At 43.0% G+C, this 11,701-nt stretch overlaps 2 protein-coding genes across 2 annotated transcripts; one reads left to right on the forward strand and one right to left on the reverse strand.

Annotated features, from left to right (window-relative positions):
• Window positions 1-3,057: 3,057 nt before the first annotated feature.
• Window positions 3,058-6,172, reverse strand: LOC123998843 (zinc finger and SCAN domain-containing protein 26-like). The gene is made up of 3 exons (XM_046304041.1): window positions 5,657-6,172; window positions 4,666-5,437; window positions 3,058-4,527 (listed from the first exon to the last, which is right to left on the reverse strand). The coding sequence occupies exons 2-3, from the start codon at window positions 5,334-5,336 to the stop codon at window positions 3,642-3,644; spliced, it is 1,557 nt and encodes a 518-aa protein (XP_046159997.1). The 5' UTR covers window positions 5,337-5,437; window positions 5,657-6,172; the 3' UTR covers window positions 3,058-3,641.
• On the forward strand, window positions 5,798-8,557 carry LOC123998841 (zinc finger and SCAN domain-containing protein 21-like). The gene is made up of 3 exons (XM_046304037.1): window positions 5,798-5,903; window positions 6,321-7,012; window positions 7,154-8,557. Exons 2-3 carry the CDS (start codon window positions 6,351-6,353, stop codon window positions 8,193-8,195), a joined length of 1,704 nt encoding a protein of 567 aa, XP_046159993.1. The 5' UTR covers window positions 5,798-5,903; window positions 6,321-6,350; the 3' UTR covers window positions 8,196-8,557.
• The last annotated feature ends 3,144 nt before the right edge of the window (window positions 8,558-11,701 follow it).

Consider the following 11,701-nt stretch of genomic DNA (forward strand, 5'->3'; position numbering starts at 1 on the left):
TAGACATTGTTAATGTTGTAAATTACTATTGTACCTGGAAACAGATTATTTTTAATGGAATATCTAGATAGGCGTACAGAGGCCCATTATCAGCAACCATCACTCCTGTGTTCCAATGGCATGTTGTTATAGCTAATCCAAGTTTATCATTTTAAAAGGCTAATTGATCATTACAAAACCCTTTTGCAATTATGTTAGCACAGCTGAAAACTGTTATGCAGATTAAAGAAATAATAAAACTGGCCTTCTTTAGACTAGTTGAGTATCTGGAGCATCAGCATTTTGGGTTCGATTACGGGATAAAAATGGCCAGGAACAAAGTACTTTCTTCTGAAACTCATCAGTCTATTCTTGTTCTGAGAAATGAAGGCTATTCCCATGCAAGAAATTGCCAAGAAACTGAAGATCTCGTACAACGCTGTGTCAACTCCCTTCACAGAACAGCGCAAACGGCATCTAACCAGAATAGAAAGAGTGGGAGGCCCCGGTGCACAACTGAGCAAGAGGACAAGTACATTAGTGTCTAGTTTGAGAAACAGACACCTCACAAGTCCTCAACTGGCAGCTTCATTAAACAGTACCCCTCAAAACACCAGTCTCAACATCAACAATGAAGAGGCGATTCCGGGATGCTGGCCTTCTAGGCAGAGTTGTAAAGAAAAAGCCCTACCTCAGACTGACAAATAAAAATAAAAGATTAAGATGGGCAAAAGAACACAGACACTGGACAGACGAATCCAAGTTTGAGGTATTCAGATCACAAATAAGAACATACGTGAGAGACAGAATAAATGAAAATATCCTGGAGGAGTGCATGACACCATCTGTCAAGCATGGTGGAGGCAATGTGATGATCTGTGGGTGCTTTGGTGGCGGTAAAGTGGGAGATTTGTACAGGGTAAAAGGATTCTTGAAGAAGGAAGGCTATCACTCCATTTCGCAACGCCATACCCTGTGGATGGCGCTTAATTGGAGCCAATTTCCTCCTACAACAGGACAATGACCTAAAGCACAGCACCAAATTAAAGCCCAGCACAATAACTATTTAGGGAAGAAACAGTCAGCTGGTATTCTGTCTATAATTCAGTGGCCAGCACAGTCACCGGATGTCAACACTATTGAGCTGTTGTGGGAGCAGCTTGCCCATATCGTACGTAAGAAGTGCCCATCAAGCCAATCCAATTTGTGGTAGGTGCTTCAGGAAGCATGGGGTGAAATCTCTTCAGATTACCTAACAAATTGACAACTAGAATGCCAAAGGTCTGCAAGCCTGTAATTGCTGCAAATGAAGGATTCTTTGACGAAGGCAAAGTTTGAAGGACACAATTATTATTTCAATTAAAAATAATTATTTATAACCTTGTCAACATCTTGACTATATTTCCTATTCATTTTGCAACTCATTTCAGGTATGTTTTTATGGAAAACAAGGAAATGTCTAAGTGACCCCAAACTATTGAACGGTAGTATATATATATATATACACACACACACATACACACACACACACACACACACACACAGTTGAAGTTGTAGGTTTACATACACCTTGGCCAAATACAATTAAACTCAGTTTTTCACAATTCCTGACATTTAATCCTAGTAAAAATTCAGTTTTAGGTCAATTAGGATCACCACCTTATTTTAAGAATGTGAAATGTCAGAATAATAGTAGAGAGAATGATTTATTTCAGCTTTTATTTCTTTCATCACATTCCCAGTAGGTCAGAAGTTTACATACACTCAATTAGTATTTGGAAGTATTGCCTTTAAATTGTTTAACTTGGGTCAAACATTTCAGGTAGCCTTCCACAAGCTTCCCACAATGAGTTGGGTGAATTTTGGCCCATTCCTCCTGACAGAGCTGGTGTAACTGAGTCAGGTTTGTAGGCCTCCTTGCTCACATACGCTTTTTCAGTTCTGCCCACAAATTCTCTATGGGATTGAGGTCAGGGCTTTGTGATGGCCACTCCAATACCTTGACTTTGTTGTCCTTAATCCATTTTGCCACAACTTTGGAAGTATGCTTGGGGTCATTGTCCATTTGGAAGACCAATTTGCAACCAAGCTTTAACTTCCTGACTGATGTCTTGAGATGTTGCTTCAGTATATTCACATAATGTTCCTTCCTTATGATGCCATTTATTTTGTGAAATGCACCAGTCCCTCCTGCAGCAAAGCACCCCCACAACATGATGCTGCCACCCCCGTGCTTCACTGTTGGGATGGTGCTCTTCGGCTTGCAAGCCTTCCCCTTTTTCCTCCAAACATAACGATGGTCATTTCTATTTTGTTTCATCAGACCAGAGGACATGTCTCTAAAAAGTACGATCTTTGTCCCCATGTGCAGTTGCAAACCGTAGTCTGGCTTTTTTTTATGGCGGCTTTGGAGCAGTGGCTTCTTCTTTGCTGAGCGGCCTTTCAGGTTGTCGATATAGGTCTCGTTTTACTATGGATATAGATACTTTTGTACCTGATTCCTCTCCACAAGGTCCCTTGCTGTTGTTCTGGGATTGAGTTGCACTTTTCGCACCGAAGTACGTTCATCTCTAGGAGACAAAACTCGCCTCTTTCCTGAGCGGTATGACGGCTGCGCGGTCCCATGGTGTTCATACCTGCGTAATATTGTTTGTACAGATGAACGTGGTACCTTCAGGCGTTTGGAAATTGCGCAGAAGGATGAACCAGACTTGTGGAGGTCTACATGTATTTTTTGAGGTCTTGGCGGATTTCTTTTGATTTTCCCATGATGTCAAGCAAAGAGACACTAAGTTTGAAGGTAGGCTTTGAAATACAGCCACAGGTACACCTCTAATTGACTCAAATGATGTCAATTAGTCTATCAGAAGCTTCTAAAGCCATGACATAATTTTCTGGAATTGTCCAAGCTGTTTAAAGGCACGGTCAACTTAGTGTATGTAAACTTCTGACCCACTGGAATTGTGGTACAATGAATTATAAGTGAAATAATCTGTCTGTAAACAATTGTTGGAAAAATTACTTGTGTCATGCACAAAGTAGATGTCCTAACCAACTTTCCACAAATTTCTTGTTAACAAACTATAGTTTTGGCGTGGTTGAAAAACGAGTTTTAACGACTCCAACCTAAGTGCATGTAAACTTCTGACTTCAACTGTGTGTAATATATATATACATATATATCCTATGCATAAAACAACAAATACATAAAGCAGTACAGTACATTGTTACACAATGTTCTGATCTCTGCTCTTCTGAAGAATTAAATTAAATACAAAAAAAATGATTCTGCATAACAAATAATTATTCAAGAGTAACTATCACAATATCCAAATGCATGAAACACCTCTCACTTGAACCATGGCAGGGCATTCTACAAAAACAAAAAGGGAGCAATGAAGCACAAGTAATTTGAGCTTGTTTACATGGAAACATGGGAGAGATGTTCCACCAACCAAAATCCAAAGCAGTGTCCTCTGTTTATGGAACACGCCAACAGAAAACACTGTTAGCGTTCTCACACAAATCTGCCTATTTAGGACATTTACAGAGAAAGCCATCTGACCAGTCCTACTTCAAGTCCTTGTTGTGTACTGATTACTACGAGGCCTCCTCTCAGCCAGGTGAAGTGCTGCGTGAGCAGCTAGCTGCTAGATAGAGTATCAGGGTGAGTGAGAGAGCTGACGTGCCCCTGGCCCTGTCCCTGGCCTGCTGTGGGACACCTGGTGCCTCTTCATGGTGTCTTTGAGTTTAAAGGTCTGTCCACAGTCAGTACATTGAAAGGGTCTCTCCCAGGAGTGGATACGTGTGTGTTTGTTCAGAGTGCGGCGGTGGCAGAAGGCCTTGCCACAAACCCCACAGACGAAGGGCCTCGCCCCCGTGTGAATGTTCCTGTGCTCCTCCAGGCTCCTTTGCTGGGTGAAGCAGCAGCCACAGTCTGGGCACTGGTGGGAGGGTGAGGGGGAGGGCGGGCGAGCATGGAAGGAGGGTGAGGGAACCCTCGGGAGGGTCCCCCAGGTCAGCTGTCCATCTTCAGAGATAAGCCCTGTGTACCTGGCAGTAAGCTCCGTCTCGTCACTAGAATGATTGTTACTCTGCAGTCTGTCTGTCACTGGGCTGTCCTGAACTTGTGGATGATAGACATCAGGAGCAAGGGATGGAGGCGACTGTGGGGAGGGGATCTGACTGGACACTCTGTGTGTTGGATGAGTGTACATGGTGGAGGAGATAGAGTTGTGTCTGGGAGGGGAGATGTAAGGTGTGTCCACTGACATGCTCTCATGTCCTGTTGTGCTCCCATACATTTGGATAGGCTCTGGAGGAGCACTCTCCTGATGCCAGTCAGGGTCCTCCACTTCCTGCTTACACACAAAGATGGACCCTTCCTCTGGGACCACCTTATGCTCATCCTTTTCCTCCTGGTAGCTGGCTACTCCCATGTCTGGAATCTCTAGACTGAAATGGGCAGACTTAACAGTCTCCAGCTGGTTGAGAAATGACTTGGTCAAAGCATCTGGGTGATCACTGGTGCTCTGCATCTTGACACTCCTGTAAATTAAAATGAGATTAATCATAGTGAATCGTTCTTAGGATCTGCATGTGACGGAACAATTAAACTAAAGACACTGAGGATGATAGAATAACTGCAGATATGATAAGTTCAATAGCTGCCACACATTTACCTACCCTTGTTCTTGTGTCTCTGTTGAGCCCTGTGCTGTGTTTGTCTGTGTACGGTCAGGGGAAGGCGAGGAGACGGTGAAGGCACCAGACCCAAGTCGCTGCTCAGCAATGCTGATCGCTTCCTCCATATCCCTGGGCTGCTGCTTCTGCACCCAGGCACCAGCCTCCTTTGGTAAGAGGGACAGAAACTGCTCGATGGCAACACACTGCTCTACCTGTGCAGCAGTTCTTAGGTCAGGCCGAAGCCAGTGCTTAGCAGCTGAGTCAAGCCTCTGCCCCAGCTCTCTGGCTCCCTTCTGGGGTTCATACCGCAGAGACAAGAAGTCCTGCCTGCTCTGGTCCTCCACAGTCCACATCTGTCCCAGTACCCTGGTCTGGAATACATTGGACAACCCCTGGGGTCTGATCAGTTGAATCTTCTTCTGTGTCTCCTCTTGCAGCAGACCATCAAGCCTAGCACCCCAGTCCTCTGGGTCTTTATCTCTCCCTGGTGTCAACCGATGCCTTCTCTGTTCCTCTACATCCTGGGGTGAAGGCCCGTCAAGGGTTCTGGTCAAACCATCCTTGACAAGCTGGCTGAGGACCTTGGCCTGGATCTCCCCCTGTCTGGTCAGCGCTTTCAGCTGTTGTTTATGCACATCCAGCAGGGACACCAGGAACTCAACCACATCCATAATGATTGCAGGTGCCAATGGCGATGGCAGTAAAAACGAATACTTTTCACTAGCTGGCAGGGTCAGAATGGCCAGCTCGATCACAAAGGCATCTAATACCACTGAAAAATAATTGTTAGCTAATTATTTGAGTCAAATTCCCAGTACCATCACTGAAACTTAGCCATGTAGCTAGCTAACGTCAGCAAGGTGGACAAACGTTCCAGGACTCAGTTGTTAGCTTGGTGGGTGATTTAAAATAAAAAACGCTATCAAAATGAACATATTATCTCAAAATTGATTATCAAAGAATGGAAAATAACGAATAAATTACTAGTTACCTGTGATGATTAATTACTTGCCGTGGACGTTTCAATTTGCTAACGTTAGCTAGCTACATATAACGTTTGGACAATAGACGACGGGAATTCTTATCATGTTACACACAGCAGACTCAGACGTTGTCACGATCAAATGTTACCCCTGGAAACAACAATAAAAACTGTGTACGTACTGTGTACGTAGCTAGCTAGCTAACCTGCAAGAAATACAATACGAGTAAAAGACAAAAAGACGCCCAGTCGCTCTGTAAGTAACGTTATTTTTCTACCTGTGGTTTTGTTCAGCTTGATAATCACATTTTATGGTGGAATTTGCCTATTTTGCCTGGATTGTCAGCTAACGTGGCTAGCTAGCCCACCTAACTGACCAAACGTTAGCTAGCCAGCTAGCCCTCATCCAGAGAGAAAATGAGGCACACATCTGAATGTGGTGCCAGACAGATTAACAAGCTAGCTAGACGCTATAATTTAGATCATAGCTACATGTACAGCCTTATAAACACATTAAACACTACCTCTTGGATCACGTGTTAGAAACGTCATTGAGAGTTGGGCGATCAACATATTTTGTTTTCACAGGATTTATTATACACCCAAATTGATATCGTCATTGCCCAGTGGTACTGTCATTACCAAATTTTTATAATAATTTCATATTTCACAGGCCGTTGCTAGAGACTCCAAGAGTGGAACCATGGATGTGGTGCGGTTATTTACAAACCTACTAGCAGTGCACAGACAGCAGCTACAGGCTCTGGCTGTACAGGGGGAGATCCAGACTGAGGCTCTGGCACAGTTACTGGAGAGGGAGGAACTCAGGAGAATGGAGCCAGATGTGAAGCTGGAGGAGGTGAAGGATCCTGAGGCCTACCTGCTGCTTTTGGAGGAGGCAGACTCCAACTCCAGGCTTTCTAATGTGAAGTGGGGGCTCCTTGGTGGGGAGTGCCTCAGATCAGGAGAGCCAAACTACGAGACACTGAGGGCTAGCCTGCAGAGCCAAGTCAGGGCAGAAGAGAGCCGACGGCAGGAGGACTTCAGCTATCTGAGGTACGACCCTGAGAGAGGGCCCAGGGAGTTGGGGCAGGGACTGGAAAGTGCTGCCCAGCACTGGCTTCGGCCTGAGAGGAGAACGGCTGCGGAGGTGGTGAGGTGTGTGGCCCTGCAGAGGTTTGTGTCACTCCTGCCCACACATGTTGGAGACTGTGTGCTGAAACAGTGCCCCCAGGACATGGAGGAGGCTATCTACATGGCTGAGGAGTACCTGAACAACACACCTGGGGATAAGTGCAGTGAGATGGACAACCACACTGATGGAGAGGGATACCCTGCAGACCAACTGAGAGAGGAAGAAGCAGGGTAGGGCCAGATCATGTTTTGAGTGTTTCTTTCTTGCACATCCAAAGATATTAAGGAAGTGTTAAATATGTTGACGACAAATAGTGTGTGTTTATTGGAATGCATTTGTTGATTATGCTGTCTATTTCCGTTTATTTTCAGACCTGCTGAACATCAAGTTAACAGTGAGAAGATGAAAGTCACAGGACCAGGGTTGTTTCTGAAGAGGATAGAATTTTCTAAAGTCTGTCAGTCCAGTACTTTCAATATAGATGCCAGACATCTGGAGGACATTTACAGTGAGGAGAGGAGACTTGATGGAGAAGATGATTTGGTTGAGGAAGACAATTTTTCTGAACATGAGGACTGGATTAAGGAGGAGATAAAATACAATAACCAGGCTGAGGTAGAGGATGAGATCAGGTCAGCCTCTGAGATGGGACAGTCTACTGATGTGGATAGAAATACTGATAATGTTGAGAGAAGTCAGTTTAGAAACATAGCAAATCAGATGCCCGTCTTTGGAAGGGCCAAGAGAGGTGTATCTGCTCCTGTCATCTCGTCCAGCCCTAACACAGCCGAGAAAGAGGGAGGAACACCCTGCTGCCTGAAGCGGAAAAACAAAGAAGATCCCTTCCATAGACCAAGCCACTGCTGTCATGACTGTGGTAAGAGCTACAAACGGGCTGCTTTTCTCAGCAAACACAGTTGCAGTGCCTTCCCTAAGTTCATCTGTCCTGACTGTGCCCAAGTCTTTGCCTCTCAGAAATGCCTGACCCACCACCGCAGGAGCCATAATAAGGCTCTAGGCTGCTCGGAGTGTGGAAAGCAGTTTAGGGACAAGTATAATCTGAAATGTCACATGAGAACCCACACAGGTGAGTCCCCTTATACCTGTACAGACTGCGGGGATGTCTTTGCTCAGCTGAAAGGGCTGCAGGAGCACAGGAACATCCACACAGAAGAAAGGCCATTCCACTGCAGTGTGTGTGGGGAGGGCTTCCACCACAGTCACACCCTAACAAAACATAAGCTTCTTCACTCCCAGGACTCTTTCCTCTGTACTCGCTGTGGAAAGAGTTTTAAACTAAATGACGACTTGCTAAGGCATCTGAGGACGGTGCATGATGAAAGCATGTACCTCAATGGAGATCAGAGTTTTCATAAGAATGGAGACATTTCACCTAGGCCCTTTTGGAATTGACTCTTATTTTAAAAAAGTCCCCACTTAAAATGTTCAACATACTTCTTATTATTGGTGAGACTTGCGACGTCCCAGTTTAAATCTTCGTCATAATTATTATTAGTGGGGCTTGTGAAGCATTCTCTTACATTGTTTAAGCTAGAAACATCATTCAAACTTTAAAACGTGCAGAACAGTCAAGACCAGTGTGCTTGCATTCAACTTTTTGATATATTTTATTATTTTTAAACTATTAAGCTTTTTTGTCCTTTTTCACTTTCATGTGATTTCTTCAACATTCTAAATGTCCCATTGTGACATCAACTCCCAGACCTCCAGCATTCCATTTACCGTGAACAATTAAACTTTTGACACAAACCTGATGCCACTTTCTCAACCATTTTGACAAAAAGTTAGAGCATATGAAATCTTCCTCTACTTTGCTATTCAAATCTGAAATTGGAACAAAAATATCATACCGATCAAACAATACAGCTGTTTTACTAACTGCATCAATTACATTTCTATTAACTTTTTATAAACAACCTAAATTTGGACCACTTTCCCAGTTAGACAAAAAGTTAGAGCGTATGAGATCTTTGTCTACTTCTTTGGTATTCAAATCTGGACTCAGAACAAATTATTTACTACTAATCAAAAGTTACAGCTGTCTGAGTTTAGTGTGATGAAAAGCAGCCAGCTAACAGCTCTCTGTTTCATCATTGAGCAGCCCAAACAGCCATTGCAATGGAAACTTGCAAAAACTTAAAGGTTATGACATCTGGTCTACATCTCTGCTATTCACATTTGGAATCGGAACATAATTATCTTCTACCAATCAAAAGTTAGTTGTTTGTCTGAGTTGAGTGGCGAAAAGTAACTAGTTAACGCCAACTAACAGCTGTCTCATGCCACGTCAAATTGTATATGCAGGGCTCCATTGTGAAAGAGACCCTGGGGTCATTGGGGACTCCCTAAAGGTAAAATTTAAAAAATGTAGCAGACCAAAAGGAGCCATTGCTATGGATACTCGCAAAAACGTAGAGAGTATAACATCTTGGACTCAGCTATTTAAATCTGGAATAAGAACAGAACGATCTTCTACCAATCAATAGTTACTGAGTTTCTGCAGTTTGTCAGAGTTTAGTGACAAAGTAGCTAGCTAACATCAGCTAAAAGCTCTCTCAGCCCAAACAGAGTCGTTGCTATGGATACCAATGCATTTCATTGGCTGAAAAGGGGTCATAGACTACAATGAAAAAAATATATCATTTTTCACTGTTTAAGCTGTCAACATCAAATCAACGATGAGATGTTCAGTCTGACCATACTTAGATTTGCTTGTCAAAATATTTTTTTTACTATATACATACTTTTTTTTTTTTTACTATAACCATTAAATGTGCATAAATTACATGGGTTTTAATGAGAACCATAGAAATACAGAGGTAGATATTCAAAATGGTTTCGCTTCTGGCCAATTAAGCTACAAGACAGTCAGGCTATCCTAACTTCAAATTCTTTGAAATGTCTAACTACATACATTTTTATTCATTTGCATAAAATAACTATTGAACCATTTAAGCTAGAGAGAACAACCAACTTTCGCATGTTCAGGCTATCCTAAATTTTAAATCTTTGCATAACTATATACATTTGCATAAAATAACCCACCAACAGTAATTGTTGAACCGTTCAAGCTAGAGATATCTTTTGCTATGGATACTCACACATGCAGAGGAGCACATGGGGCATCGCAGGAAGCAAAGGACAGACGGAGACAATTCTGCTATGGATACTAGCGGAGAAAGTTATTGTATTTCTAATTTCGGGTTGAGCAATTGGGCCAGGGTAGGGTAGGGCCTGAACGTCGACGCCATGGGTAGGTTTCTGCTTTTTTTTCTTTCAAACTTCTAACCACTTTCCCATCAGGCTTGACAGACACTTAGTGTATGACATCTTCCTCTACACTGCTATTCTAATATGTTCCCAGACTCCGCCAATAACATGGAGTTAAGCACCGCTGTCACTAGCTTCATAAGGAAATGCATCGGTGACATTGTCCCCACGGTGAATATTCTTCCTCAATCAAAACCCTGGATTAAAACTGAGGTTGGTGCTATACTAAAGGACAGGGCTACCACACACAGGGCTATCACAGACAACCCTGAGGCCACGGCTAAGGACAGGAACAAGTTCAAGTCCCGCAATGATATAGTAATAAGGTGGAATCATACTACACAGGCTCCGACGCCCACCGCAGGTGGCAGGGGCTACAGCCGTGATCTGCCCAACAATGCTTCTCTTGCAGACAAACTCCATGGATTTTATGCATGCTTTGACAATAACAACACTGTGCTTGAGGGCCCTCACCAACCCAGAGGACTGGGTGATCTTGTTCTCCGAGGCTTACGTGAGGAAGGTCTTTATTCAGGTCAACACTCACAGTGCTTACGGGCCTGTTCTCAGAGCATGCACAGATCAGCTTGCAGGCATATTCACTGTAATTTTCAACCTCTCCTTGTCCCAGTCTGTAATCCACACATGTGTTAAGATAACTACCATTATTCCTGTTTCCAAAAACTCTTAAAGCTTTATGCCAAAATGACTACCGCCCTATAGCACTCACATCTGTAATCATGAAGTGCTTTGAAAGGTTATTCATCCCAGACACCAGACATACTGCCTCAACAGATCCATAGACGATGCAATCTCAATTGCGCTCCACACCACCCTCACCCACCTAGATAAGAAGAGATTTTTCTATGTGAGAATGCTGATCATTGATGACAGCTCAGCGTTCAACACTATTGTCCCCTCCAAGCTCATCACCAAGCTTAGGACCTGCTTGTTTGTTATTTTACCTGCTTGCTTGTTATTTTACTGTAAACTTTTATTTAATCAGTGGGCCCAATTGAGACCAGTGTTTCATTTTCAATGGTGCACTGAGACCACAAAGCTAAAAAAATATTACACTACACCAGAACATCACTAAAATCACAGCCATCATAAGCAGGTTACTAAATCAATCAAAACAATTGTACACCTCAAACTCATTTATCATCTGGGTTTTAAAATGCCTTAGTAGCACCAGGGAATTCAAATGTAATGAATTTTGTAATTGATTCCAAAAATGTGGAGTGTGAAAACTAAAAGCAGATTCACCTAATTCTGTGGAGATCTGAGGATTCTGAAGATAACCAACCCTGTAAACTGGTTTGCTAATCTCATTCTGTAATACGTCAGCAACGAAGTTAGGTCCTTTGGAAGCTTGTGTAGGAGGACTTTGGGAACAAAAAGGGAGTAATACATTGATCTACGTGACTTTAATGAGGACCAGCCAATCTATTTATAAAAAAGTAGCCCACATTAAATCTTAGCTTTTTAACTAGGTCATCCGTATGTTTTTTAAACATGAAATACTTTGTCAATCCAGATATTTGTAGGTGGGAACGTGATCAATGGGAGAAACATCCAATGAATAAATGTGTAGTCCATCTGAAATATTCTTGCGAGAACTAGAGAAC

The sequence above is a fragment of the Oncorhynchus gorbuscha genome, linkage group LG16 (assembly GCF_021184085.1).
Source record: "Oncorhynchus gorbuscha isolate QuinsamMale2020 ecotype Even-year linkage group LG16, OgorEven_v1.0, whole genome shotgun sequence".
Lineage (NCBI taxonomy): Eukaryota > Metazoa > Chordata > Actinopteri > Salmoniformes > Salmonidae > Oncorhynchus > Oncorhynchus gorbuscha.

What these genes read in the sequence shown, in the direction of transcription:
- LOC123998843 (XM_046304041.1), bottom strand. Translation starts at nt 5,336, where the DNA reads ATGGATGTGGTTGAGTTCCTGGTGTCCCTGCTGGATGTGCATAAACAA. An exon ending in ACAGAGACACAAGAACAAGG is followed by an intron (nt 4,528 to 4,665) that starts GTAGGTAAATGT and finishes TTTAATTTACAG; the next exon opens with GAGTGTCAAGATGCAGAGCA.
- LOC123998841 (XM_046304037.1), top strand. Translation starts at nt 6,351, where the DNA reads ATGGATGTGGTGCGGTTATTTACAAACCTACTAGCAGTGCACAGACAG. An exon ending in CTGAGAGAGGAAGAAGCAGG is followed by an intron (nt 7,013 to 7,153) that starts GTAGGGCCAGAT and finishes GTTTATTTTCAG; the next exon opens with ACCTGCTGAACATCAAGTTA.